Consider the following 13092-nt stretch of genomic DNA (forward strand, 5'->3'; position numbering starts at 1 on the left):
ACAGTTTTCTTCTATTATTTCTAAATTAGAAAATGTTAGCTAGAAATACTTGTTTTCATTAGGATGGTACAAGCATTTTTGAAAAATTTTAGGGAATTGTGTTGCTTTTAAAATATTAATGTGGAAAATATTTACATCTTAATTAACAGTAATGCCATCATTATGAGAGAGGCCAGCAAACTAAATGTCAAGGCTTTTAAAAAGTTTTTTTTAATATTTAGAAATAAGAGATATTACTAAAATCAAAATTTTATAATTGTTGATAAAATTTTCTCATTCTGATGAATGTATTTTTTTTGTCTAAGTGCATATTTTCTTGCCTTTCTTTGGTTCTTTTAACCTCTTATCTTGGAATAAGCTTGAAATATGCACTATCCATAATACACATCTCAAAAGTAAGGTTGGGGTCATTCAATATAGTTTAGATATAGATATAGGGCCCGGAAATGAGACAATAAAAAGTTCACCTGATTTAAAAGAAAGTTCCGTCATGTAAAAACATTTGCATAGTTTTTAGGACTAGTGGCCTGATCCTTGATCCTTATGAAGGGAAATGCCTTTCATGAAAGGACTGTGGGTCTGGGCCTTTAGAATTCTTTGTTTATTTTTATTAAATGTTGAAGTTATATTATTTATGGTATATTTCTATAACTTGCTGAAAAATAAGTCATCCTTTCTTGAAGAAAATACCTAATTCTAATGATTAACTTCTGATTTGGTTTAAAAGTCACCATTACTGTGTACAATCTAAATGACAATGAGCACAGACATTTATTGTACCTTTGGTGTCTATTAGTATCATCTATCAGAAATACAAGATCTACGTCATAGCTTCATGTCACAAAATATATGCCACAGTACTTAACCTTACGAACACTTAAAAAAATGAATGACTTCTGACTCTATTCTTTCAGGAATACTAATGCTACATTTGAGATTAAGATTATTAGAATTTTAAAAATGTCAGTAAAACAGTGCAACAGATGTTTGAACTAATGTAACATTAAGACAGTATAAAATGGTAGCCCAAATGGCTCAACCTCCATTTTCCAGCTACTAAATATTACTTCTTAAATTTATATTCAAAATGGTTCTTTAAATTATAGTTCCATCTGTATGTTTTAAAGAACAAGCTTGAGAGACAAAGTTTTGAGTTTGGCAGAGCCAAGCCTTACCAAGAAAAGAATTTGCTGAGAATGAAAGAATATATTATCAGATGGGTAACATTAATTTGATAGCACAAATATTTTAATGTTGTGTAAGTTAAGTCTGAAATTTCTGTTAAAGTTTTTATAGAACCATGTGCACACCTAGAAATAAACATCATTGTAACAAAATCAAAACCATACATATGTGACATGTGCTCCTGTATACAATAGCAGCATACACTATATTCAATTTCAGATTAGTATGGGTTCTTTCTAAAAAACATATTTCTTTGCTTATGAAAACAATTACAACTTATTAAAACACTCTTTGTGCTAATAGGCATATGACACGAAGAATAAAATGCCTTCTATAAGTAAGGACTATTTGTATTCAAGTAAAATATATCAAGATGTCCAAAGTTAATAAACAGACAAAAAAAGTAAATGAAAATTGCACAAGTTTGTTCATTATCAAGATGTATTTTAAATGAGGAAATCAAACCGTCCGCTTTTTTTCTGATCTGATGAGCACATGATCCTGGGTCCTGATTATAATGGTCTTATTTTGGAGGCATTACGGTGTGGGAGGTGGTTTGGGAGATGGACAGGATCCTTGACTATCAAAACTGGTCGCCCGGCCAGGTAGCTGAAAGACAGTAATTTCATAACGTATGATCTAGTGTAAAAAAAATAATAAAGAAGGTAATTGTTCCTACTTTTTACTAGTGAATATTCACCCACAATATGTAAGTCTCTGAAGAAAAGATAAATGTAACTCTTCCTGCCCTTCAAATTCACCTTCTTAGGTAGCATGAGGGGGCACAAACGTGTCACAGAGATGTCAGCAGAGCATGGTACACAGATGGCATGCAGAGCGGCACTGTACAGGTAACGATTCATGACTGCAGATTCATGTCACATTGTAGGAGAGGCTTTTAGTTCTTACCATAGTGGGAGGAATTACTCGGTAAAGGCAATAAGAGGTTCTAGACACAAGAGAACGCATTCCACTTACTCTAAGACAGGAGGTGATTTTTATAGGAGCAATTAATGAGACGAGAGGGGCTGAATTTGGCAAATGGGAGCCAGAAATGATGAAGAATAATTTCTCACAGTCCCTAAATATTATTAGTATTTAAAAAATTTAATTACAACAGAATAAACTTTTGATTATTTAGGTAGAAGTAATAAGATTTTCTAAATGATGCTTCAGTCTCTGTCCCACTAATTTACCCAGCTCTTGAATAATTGTTCCCTTCTCATTTTAATCCCTTCTCTGGCAACAAAACACATAATTACACACCCATCACTTTCCTACAATGCAAACTCCACCCAGTTCTTAGGTCTCCAGTCCACATGTTCCGTTTGACCAACGAGTGTAGGTGCAAGAGTTGGAAAAAAGGAGCTATTTGCTGAGGAAAGCACATTTACATAATCTTTTAGTCCCACTTGTCCTCAGATACCTAGCTGCTAGAAAAATACCTGGAATCTTCTTCTGACATTCATATTGTAGCTTATTCTTCCTTTAGATCCTATAATGACTGAAAAGTGTTCACATATTCTCAGACACAAACACATGGCTATTCCAATGCTTCCTTTCATCAGATAAATGTGTAACTGCTTATTAAACAGTCATAAGTAATTATAATATGGTTTGGGTCATATAACCCTTGCCCTTTCATTAGTTAAAAGTCCTAGCACACATTGTCTCATTTTCCCCTATATATCACTCCTATATATCCCTATATATCACGCATTTCTATTTTCATTAAATATGGACAAATGCAGTTATAGACAGAGTAAGTGGTCTGCCCAGGATTAGACAGCCAGAGGAGCAAGAATTAGAACTCACGTCTCCCTTCAGTGTGGTTCTCTGCCCAGCAAACTTTACTCTCATGTCTAGATTCTTAGAATTAATATTCACTTTTCAAAGTTTAAAGAAAAACAAAGATGAGAACCAGGAAAAGGATAGTAATTGATTAATAGGCAGTAGAGTATACTTTATAATTCAGACAATACACACTATTGAAATGAAAGACAACCTTCCCAAGGCTCGTTGAACTGTTTAGAGAATACACCTGTCTATACTGCTGAAGCACTCGAGGGGGAAGTGCTGTGTGAATGTGCATTGCGTATGTGTCTGTCTTTTATGATCCACAGTAAATGATGAAGTGAGGTAAAGATTTGGAACATGTATATATATATATATATATACACACACACACACATATATATATATATAAGCAGATATCTTCTCTCTGATGACAGTTCATCTCTGTTGTCTGAGCATGCAATATTTATCCAATGTTCACCAAATTTTCCCTGTAACATTCTGAGTAACACAGACAGGTCACATTTTTGTCACTAAGCTAAGATTAGAACCTGGGCCCACTAACATTTAGTTGTTTACACTGTACCGTGTCTTCCACTCAACCCAGTGCCTGGTGCCAGAACAAGAAGGAGATCTTACCCGTGGAGAGACAGCAATGTATCATCACTTACTATGTGGTTATCTTAACTATTTTTTTATTGAATTGCATCCTCTACTACACATCGTTTTGTCAACCCGCATTACCTCTCAATTAGTCAAGTCCTATGAATGATCTACTTTGTGACTCTTCAAGGGGCTCCAGCAATTGTCTTTGGGAAATAACTCATTCCATCTAGCAACATTCAGTGTATCGAGTAGACTACAACTACATCATGGCTAAAAATCCCGATAGAAACTGGTATTGATGCTTCTTCTGGTTACTAAAAGCATTAATATTAGTTTAATGAGAGCTAACATTGTGCCACACTCTGTGCTAAGCACTTAATATTCACCACTTTATTTAGTTTTACTCTATGGGTTTACTCTGAATACAGAGTAATAGCAGACATTTAGAGAGATGAAAGCAACCTGCGCAAGGGTCTCCACTATGTAGTCAGATGGCAGAGCCAGGCTTCAAACTCAGGCAAGCTGATGCCGCAATATTTTAAAAATCTGTGAGCACTGTACTTCCTGACCAGAGTTGGGGGAGATTCACTTGTCCCCTTACATAGATGAGTTATATTAGGTGACAGTGCCTCTATTTAGATATTCTGGGGAACTTCAGGTGATGTGGCTGTTTTCACAAAAGACAGGCATCAAAATTTAGTTTCCAGTTAGTAGTAGATTTGCTCAATTTCTCCAGCACCCATTGATGTACGTTTTCAGGCTATGCAAAGAAAATAATAGACTTGCAGTTTTTATGGGCTTATTGTCCATAAAATCCATTTCCCTAAAATTGTCTGGGTGACAAATGCTCAATGGTATCTACCAGAAACCCAGAAAGTTTATGGGTTTTTAAAATCTAACAAGGCACACAGAACTTTGAATACTGGGTGACAGAATCTGCGGGACAAAACCAAGAGAAATGTCTGTCTTAAAAAAATAGGTGAACACGTAAAACGCCAGAGAAATGTTAGCAGACAAATAGTATCTAACCAAAAGAGATAAAAAAGAGAGCAGATGTCAGGGAACCACAGAGCTTACCTCCAGCAAGGGGTGCCAGTGTGTTATTGGTTTTCGGTGGTAGGCCAGCATTTCATTCCAGTGGTCTCGCCCAAGACCCTCAGCATCCAGGCCTGTTCTACACACTCCAATGACCTCATTGTGTCCTACCCTATGATTAGGAGAATATTATACTTTCATTCCACCATTCAAAGAAAAATGGGGTTTCACGCATCTTAGCAGAACTTTAAGCATATGATTAAAACACTAGACTTTGTGACAGGTTCTAGATGATCCTGAAGATTCAACTACTTCAGGTCAAATGAAAAACCTTAGTAAACTAAGATTTATTAAACAGGAGCAGCATTCAAAAATGAATCTGTAAAAGGAGCACACACAAAACATTTCAGTGCTCTGTCACTTGAGCACATTTCACAATCATAAGAATAGTGTGAATGAGAAATGACCTATATGATGAGTTTCTTTCTTGGAAGCAGTCTTAAGTTTAAGTGATGTAAATCCAATCTTGTTCTTTCCACAGGGCTTCATGTTTTATAGTGATGCTCACATTTCTCACCAAGAGCTCAATACCCACTTTCTTGTATAAATGACCACATTTAATTGACTCTAAATGGTATGTCAGTGAACATTACTTCTTGCACTGCAATTAAACCGGGCAGGGCTATGTTCAGTACCATGGCATCTGATTTATTATCGCATAGCACCAGAGTACACTGAACAACATTCCCATTTTCTCTTCATGGCCTGTTTTCACAGCAACAAATCAAAATAATAATGATAGTTAATATTTTTGAGAGCTTATCATCTACCAGACAGTGTTCTAAGTAATTTAAATGTATTGAGTCACGTAATCCTCACACCATGACCATGAGCATCATTATCATCTCATTTTACAGATAAAGAATTTAAACACCCAAAAGTTAAGGGACCCGCCTGCCTTGATACGTTTAATAAGAAGCTGAAGCAGGATTTGAATCAAGACAGCTGACTCAAGCGCACATGTGGTAAATTGCTTCTGAAGAAGGAAATGTAATTTAAAGGCATTTCTATAGGTTATTTTGATAGACATCTCTAAGGAGACTTTTGAGGTGATTTTGGGACATTTCATTACTTTCTTCCTGTCACTGATGTAGATATGTATGTTTAGTATCATTTTTCTCTATATGAAGTTTCCCAAACAAGCATATTTTTAGAAATAAGTGGGGCATATTTTGTTGTTTATTTTTACCTTCCTGTTTTATATATTGTCAGAATCCATTTCCCTAAAATTGTCTGGGTGACAAATGCTCAATGGTATCTCCCAGTCACTCATGGGAGAAATCAACAGGAGTAATTTTTGGCAAAGACAACAAGGGCTTCTGATGAAAACATTACAACAGTTTTAGAGTTTGAAATTTGAACTAATTTAGCATTTCTTTCTCTCTGGACAGTGGCAGCTTTTTTTTTTTTTTAATTGTGATATACACTAATTTCAAATAGATGGTACAAATCACTTTATTTTTTAGTGCTTCATTTTGCTAGCTCTGAGCCAGAGGATAGCATATTAATTTCTCTAGGTTATACAATCCTGGTTACTACTACTTTATGATACTATAAAATGGACACTCTTTGATTATTTGTATACGTATGTTCTGTACCACTTGTATTACCACTAGAACAAAAAATGTGGTAAGGCACTGTTGACTTTGTTGACAATTTTTCAGGTTAAACATACAGTATTCCTTTCCAAAAAGTTTATAAATATAAAAAGCAAAAACTAACAAGAAGAGTTTAGCAAGGATCAAATAAGAGATATGAACCTTTAGCAGGACAAGAGTTCAGATGAAGAGGTTGGTTAGCTGAGAAAGACACAGAATGTTAACTTGAGCAGGGCTGTAAAGCATGGTTGGGATGAGATACACAGAGCAGGGAGACAGCGTGACAGACAAGGGAAGAGTGGGAGGGTACAGGTAGGAGCTGCAGCAGTAAGAACTTTCCAAGCTGCACTTGGGAGCTGGCAATTAATTTTATGAAAGAAGTGAATCAAAGTGTGTGCGCTGGAAGAACGATCCACAAAGCAATGTTTAAAGATCGATGTGAAAGCATAAAGGCTGCGTCCCTACGGCCACTATTCACCTTCCACTCTTAACACTCAACTGTTCACAGTTCCATATCATGTCAGTATTTTACCAATGGGAAAAGTGAATCCCAAAAAGATTACATACCTTGCCCTTTCACACAGCTAGTTGATGACAGAGCTTGGATAAGAATCATGGTATCATATTCTATCCCAGTTGGGAAAACAAACTCTGTTGATTGTAATTTCAGTTGTTACTCTAAAGACTTCACAGTAGTGCTTTCTCTAATACATTCCATACTACTTCTGCACCCATCCTTTTACCATCCCCAGGGGTCCTGTCCTTCAACTTAAGAATGACTTCTTGGGGCTGGCTTGGTGGCACAAAGGTTAAGTGCGCACATTCCGCTTTGGCGGCCCCGGGGTTTGCCAGTTTGGATCCCTGGTGTGGACATGACATCACTTGGCAAGCCATGCTGTGGTAGGCGTCCCACATATAAAGCAGAGGAAGATGGGCATGGATGTTAGCTCAGGGCCAGTCTTCCTCAGCAAAAAAGAGGAGGACTGGCAGTAGTTAGCTCAGGGCTAATCTTCCTCCAAAAAAAGAGGAGGATTGGCAGCAGTTAGCTCAGGGCTAATCTTCCTCAGGAGAGAAAAAAAAAAGAATGACTTCTTTTGGAAAATAAATAATAAATATTATCACATGGAAAAAAATGAATTTTGAATGAATAATTCTTCCCTCTTATAATTCACTCTTTTTTTCTTTTTGCAGGGGAAGATTTGCCCTAAGCTAACATCTATGGCCAATCTTCCTCCTTTTTTCTCCTTTCTCCCCCAAATCCCCAGTACGTAGTTGTGTGTAAGTTCTTCTGGGTCTTCTATGTGAACTACTGCCACAGCACGGCTACTGACAGACAAGTGGTGTGGTTTTGTGCCCAGGAACTGAATCCATGCCGTTGGAGTGGAGTGTGCTGAACTTTAACCACTAGGCCATCAGGTCTGGCTCTTCCCTCTTCCGATTTAAACTGTTGTAGCAGTAAACAACCTAAAAAGCTAAATTTGGTCTGCAAATGACTAAACATGGCTGCTCTTCAGCGAGTAGAGAGATACACATACCTATCATAATCCATGACGGCAATGGAGAGGCTGACCTGGTCCACATTCTCCGGAGGGATGTCAAAAATAATGGCCTCATTGTACACAGGGTTTAGAGTGTTTTTCTTTGTAGTTGTTTTCCTCTTTTTTAATCTTCGACCCTCACACATCAGAGACACTTTGACATAAGGATCTAGGAGCGGGAAGGTAATTTATTCAAATGAAAGTAACAGTAAAAAGCATAAACAAAACTGTAGTGAATTGTTACTAAGTAAGAAAAGCGGTATATTAAGCCCTTTAGTAGTACCAGTTTTAAATTCAAATGACTTATCTGAGGGAATAGACTGTCTAAGACTTCTCGCTTTAAAAGGAAGCACTTACCTTCAATGAACTAGACAGGAATTAACTTGATCCCACTGTTTTTAATACAACGGAGAAAACTCACTAGTTTATCATGAGCCAGTCCAGAACTATAATGTGTCTTTTAGTCACAGCTATTTGAGGACACATTTTGTTAGAAGTGATTTCTAGGGAATGTCAACCCAACAAGCCAGAATAATTGTACTAAAGTTAATTTCTTTCAAAATGATTTAGAATAAGAAGACTAAAACTTGTGAAAGAGCAACACCGAATATGAACAAGTATACATAACCACAGTGAGTAGAAATTAGAAAGCAAAAACTATGCTAGAATTTTCTTCAGTTGTTGGAAAGGTACCAAAATGAGATGTTTCATTTTATAGTCACAGCATCAGCATTGATTCTCGATCAAGAGCTCAGACTAAAGAAATGATCACTACAAATAATTTATTAAACGCTCAACAGTATACAATAAAAAAGGCAATATTTGGCTTAAAGATGGCCACAAAGAAGTTTCCTGATATGACACTGTCTATATGATGCCAATGGAAAGAGAAAAATTTAGTTGGGCTATATTTTCATGGGTAAAAGGGATCAAATAATTGTGAACAAGTTCTGCCCCACCTGACTGATCTCTACTGCCTTAAGTAGGAAAAGTGTTAGAGTATTACAGAAAATTACATAGTATTATACAAAAGTTTCTTAAAGCCTTATTTTTTGTACCTTTATTAAAAAGGAGGCATAGCTTTGGGAGGGGGTGTTAGCATTGGGGTGAGTACGGTAGACGGTTAAAACAATCAGTGTCTGCTCCATCCTCATTCATTTTTTTTTTTCTCATTCTGGTCACCCTCCAACTCTAGCACCACTCCCTCTTTCTCTCTCTTTCCATTGATGTAGTAATAAATCTATTTCTTTAGAATAAGCCAAAATCATGGCAATATTGATTTCTTTGAGCAAATGAATGCTTTTTAAGCTCTAGAAAAATGTATCTGTATATTTCATGAGCATTTCCACCAAGGGGCAAAAACATATTTTGTGGGTAGGAAGAGGGTATGGACAGGAAAACAAGGTGAAAAGGCAATGTTCAATGGCTGTTTCTCATTTATTTTTCAATTTTTTAAGAATAGAAAGTATGTTCTAAGGAAGAAGCTCACTTTTGTGATCCATCTTTGCGTATGAGCCCCAGGTCTAGGTCCCTTATTAACAATGGGAATGAGGCCTGCTTTATCCTTTGCTGCCCCCATCTTGTCTCTCAGGACATCTCTCTTCTCGTGACAAGGATAATTTACGAGCCTGTTGTGAGAATTAATGAGGCAGTGTTCTCAAAGCATGCACTCCTCTCATGAAAAGTTTGATATAAATAAAAAGTAATCTTGCACTTAATTACAACTTTGATGCTGTTTGCTTGTCTCAAAATCTGATCTCTTTTGGTACATGGTAGGAAGAGTAGAATAAACAATAATTTGCAGAGTACACTGTTTATCTTAATTTCTTCAACATTGTTGACCCAAGACTTTTTCACCAACATAAATGTGGAATTTACTTGCTTTCTTTCCACCTTTATATATCAACTATGTATTGCAAATTTTAAAAAAATGAACTGGTAAAACATGACATAGTTCAAGAATTGAGATGGTAAAGATGTAGAATGAGAAGTCTCCCTCCCGTCTGTCCCCACACTGCTCCACTCTTTAGTTTTTGCATATCACTCCAGTATTTCTTTATGCAAATATTACAACATAAACACGTATTCTAAAAATCCCCATTCTTACACAGAAGGGAACATGATATCTATACTTATTTTTGTACTGCATTTTCTTGTCCATTAGTATATCCTGAAGCTCTCTCCACACTGGAACTTAGAGTTGTCTGATGGTTTTTGTAATACAAATTTAGTTTATTTTTTTTGTTCCGAAGAACCACAGAGTTACAGATGGTGGCCATGTCATCCTTTACTATACCTCCACTACTATTTCTTACTTCTGTTTAATTCAACAAATGTTTGCTGACCTCTCGACTCTGCCCTCATCATTTTTTCTTCCACAGAGCTATGCCAAGTGCACATGCTAAGTTATAATCCTTCAGAACTGTAGTGATTTAAATGAAGGGATAAAAGAGCATATGTGGCTTTATCTCTTTATCAAAGTTAGCACAAGAGGAATTTCCTTCGAGAATGTCTTTAAGAAACTTTAGGAAGCATTCATTTACTTTATTATTTCTTTCAGTCCCTAGAGTTGGCCCAGTGAAAGGTGGCAAGAATGTAAGTGCAAATGTTGATGTTAGAACATGGATGGTTCTCTGCAGATTAGGTGAGAAAAATAAATTCAGTCTAAATATATCTTCATACGGCCCTCACACGTAGAGTAATGCAAGTTTGAAGTGAATGGCTTAAAGTCCAAAAATCTTCCTTTATAAGCAACAGACTACATAGCAATAGAGAAGTGGATGGAAAATTATACATTTTTGAGAAAGAAAGAAATCTGTAGAGAAAGAAAGAAAAACCCAAGTTCAGAGTCAATCTATTTGACACATTACATGATAATGTAAATAAAAGAGGTGATCTAAAGAACTTCATTTGGCAATCTCTTTTTCTACTTTTATTGTACCCCACTACAGACAAATGAACTCAAGAATTCAGTAGCCAAATAATCTTGGAGACATGGAATATTTTATTTGGGAATGTATTCTTGACACACTAGCGAATTGTGCACATACCTGATGAGCCAGTAATATCCATAGCCTTCAGATTTCTGCACTTGATGACTGTCAAGGTCATACGTCCAGCAGTTGGCAAATAACAAAGGGAAAACATGATTTCACCCAGGTCTATGCTTTCCTAGAAAGGCAATCGGTAGTTTAGTAATTTCAAGTATCAGATAGTTAAAACAAAATATAATTGAAGATGAGTGAAAAAATCACTTTAATAGAGTATTTGAATGTCATTTTTAAATTGTTTTATTGAGGATACAGATAATGTTGCAAGAAAGCTGTTCTAAACAGAGTAAGAAAAAAAGAATATATCCCAGCTGCTTATTTGACGTCTCCACTTGTATTTCTTTTTTTTTTTTTTTTTTTTAAAGATTTTATTTTTTCCTTTTTCTCCCCAAAGCCCCCCGGTACATAGTTGTGTATTCTTCGTTGTGGGTTCCTCTAGTTGTGGCATGTGGGACGCTGCCTCAGCGTGGTCTGACGAGCAGTGCCATGTCCGCGCCCAGGATTCGAACCGACGAAACACTGGGCCGCCTGCAGCGGAGCGCGCGAACTTAACCACTCGGCCACGGGGCCAGTCCCTCCACTTGTATTTCTAACAAGAATCTCAAACTTAATATAAGCACCAGACTGCTGATTCCACTCATTCCCCATCATCTTCCAAAACCAATTCCTTTGTCAGTCTTTCCAAAATCAGCAAATGGCATCATAATTCACTCAGAGGATGGAGCAAAAACCTAGCAGTCACTTTTACTCTTCTCTTGCCCTCACCCCTACATTGAACCCTTATTTTGTCTATACTCTCTACGAAATATATCCCAACTTAGTCCCCTTCTCTTTAGCTCTATTATTATCATTCAAGCCACTATCATCTCCTGCCAAGATTTCTTCATTAGCCTCTAAAAATGATCTCCCATCTCAGAAGCAGCCAAAGTGATGGTTTATGAAATGCAGATCAAGTTATTTCATTCTCCTGCTTAAAACCATCTAAGGGCTCACAATTATACTGGAATAAAATTCAAACGTTTTACCCTAGCATATAAGTGGGGTAACTATAAATTCTGGTGTATCTGGAAAATTCCAGATTTATATCTATTGTCCTGGTGAATTACTAAGAACATTTCCTTCCATTCTTAAATATGTCTTTTGGACAACACATTACAAGGTTGTACATATAAGACCCCACATGATCTTGACCCTACCTATTTCTCTAACTTTATGTCTTGCCTCTCCCCTTCAGCTCATCAGATGCAGACACAAAAAAGCCTTTTTTCTGTTATTCAAACAAGTGAAATTTGTTCTTGCTTTTGGCCTTTGCATTTTCTTTCTTCTCTTATATCTTTACATGGCTGACTCCTTGTCACCATGCAGCACTCAGCTAAAACAGCACTTCCTCAGTGACGCCTTCCCCCTTCCTATCTTACTCCACTTACAGATCCTTCACATTTTTTCATAGGACTTATCATTGTCAGAAATTATCTTTCAAATTTATTTTTTGCTTCCCTGACTCCCATATATAAGGCCCAGAAGAGCAGGCTTTTTGTCTTATTTTTACATCCTCCTGAAGTGTCTGGTACATAGCTGGCTCTCAGCGCATATTTTTTAAGGAACAAAAAGATTATTAATTAATCTGAATAAAAGCTGACCTGATTTGATTCACTTGTAAAGTTGAACCCTTCATAGTGCCCTGATATAGATATACTTGCTGTCATTGGCTCCCTAGATGGTAGACAAATGAAAATAACTGTGAACAAGGCAGATTTAAAATGCTTCTCAAAGAGTTGTTTACAGGATTCAATCAAATCATTCCTAGTAAGACAATCTGTGGTAGATTTAATTTGGGGGGAAATAAGTTGAAGTCTGTAGGACTAGATTCTTAAAATTTCTTCATAACGAACTAACATTTATCGGACTTACTCTTACAACTCATATTCCGATTATGTAATTCCCCTTTCTTGATTGATGGTCTAAAAGTAATAGAGCCTAGTAATTCAGAGTACAAACTTTAGAGCCAGTTAGGCTTGGCTTTGACTACTGTTTTCTACTCCCTAGCTATGAGATCCTAGGAAATTTAATTAAGCTTTGAATCTCTCAAACTTTATTATCAAGTTGAGGAAAATAGCCACTTCACAGGAGTTGTAAGTAAGCATTAAGTGAGATAACGTAAATAAATCCCAAGGCACTTAACACAGTGTCGGGCATACAATAAAGGATGCTGTTTTGTTCATTGCT

General features: G+C 36.5%; 1 protein-coding gene across 1 annotated transcript in view; it reads right to left on the minus strand.

Moving 5' to 3' along the window:
- Window positions 1-612: 612 nt before the first annotated feature.
- SYT10 (synaptotagmin 10) overlaps window positions 613-13092 on the minus strand; it is a 63974-nt gene continuing 51494 nt past the window's right edge. The window contains exons 4-7 of the mRNA XM_014844638.3: window positions 10867-10987; window positions 7814-7985; window positions 4663-4792; window positions 613-1794 (exon numbers count right to left, since the gene is read on the minus strand). Coding sequence (XP_014700124.1) covers window positions 1723-1794; window positions 4663-4792; window positions 7814-7985; window positions 10867-10987 — 495 coding nt within the window. The 3' untranslated portion in view covers window positions 613-1722. The remainder of the gene's footprint in view (window positions 1795-4662; window positions 4793-7813; window positions 7986-10866; window positions 10988-13092) is intronic.

Source organism: Equus asinus, chromosome 22 (genome assembly GCF_041296235.1).
Source record: "Equus asinus isolate D_3611 breed Donkey chromosome 22, EquAss-T2T_v2, whole genome shotgun sequence".
In the NCBI taxonomy this organism is placed as follows: domain Eukaryota; kingdom Metazoa; phylum Chordata; class Mammalia; order Perissodactyla; family Equidae; genus Equus; species Equus asinus.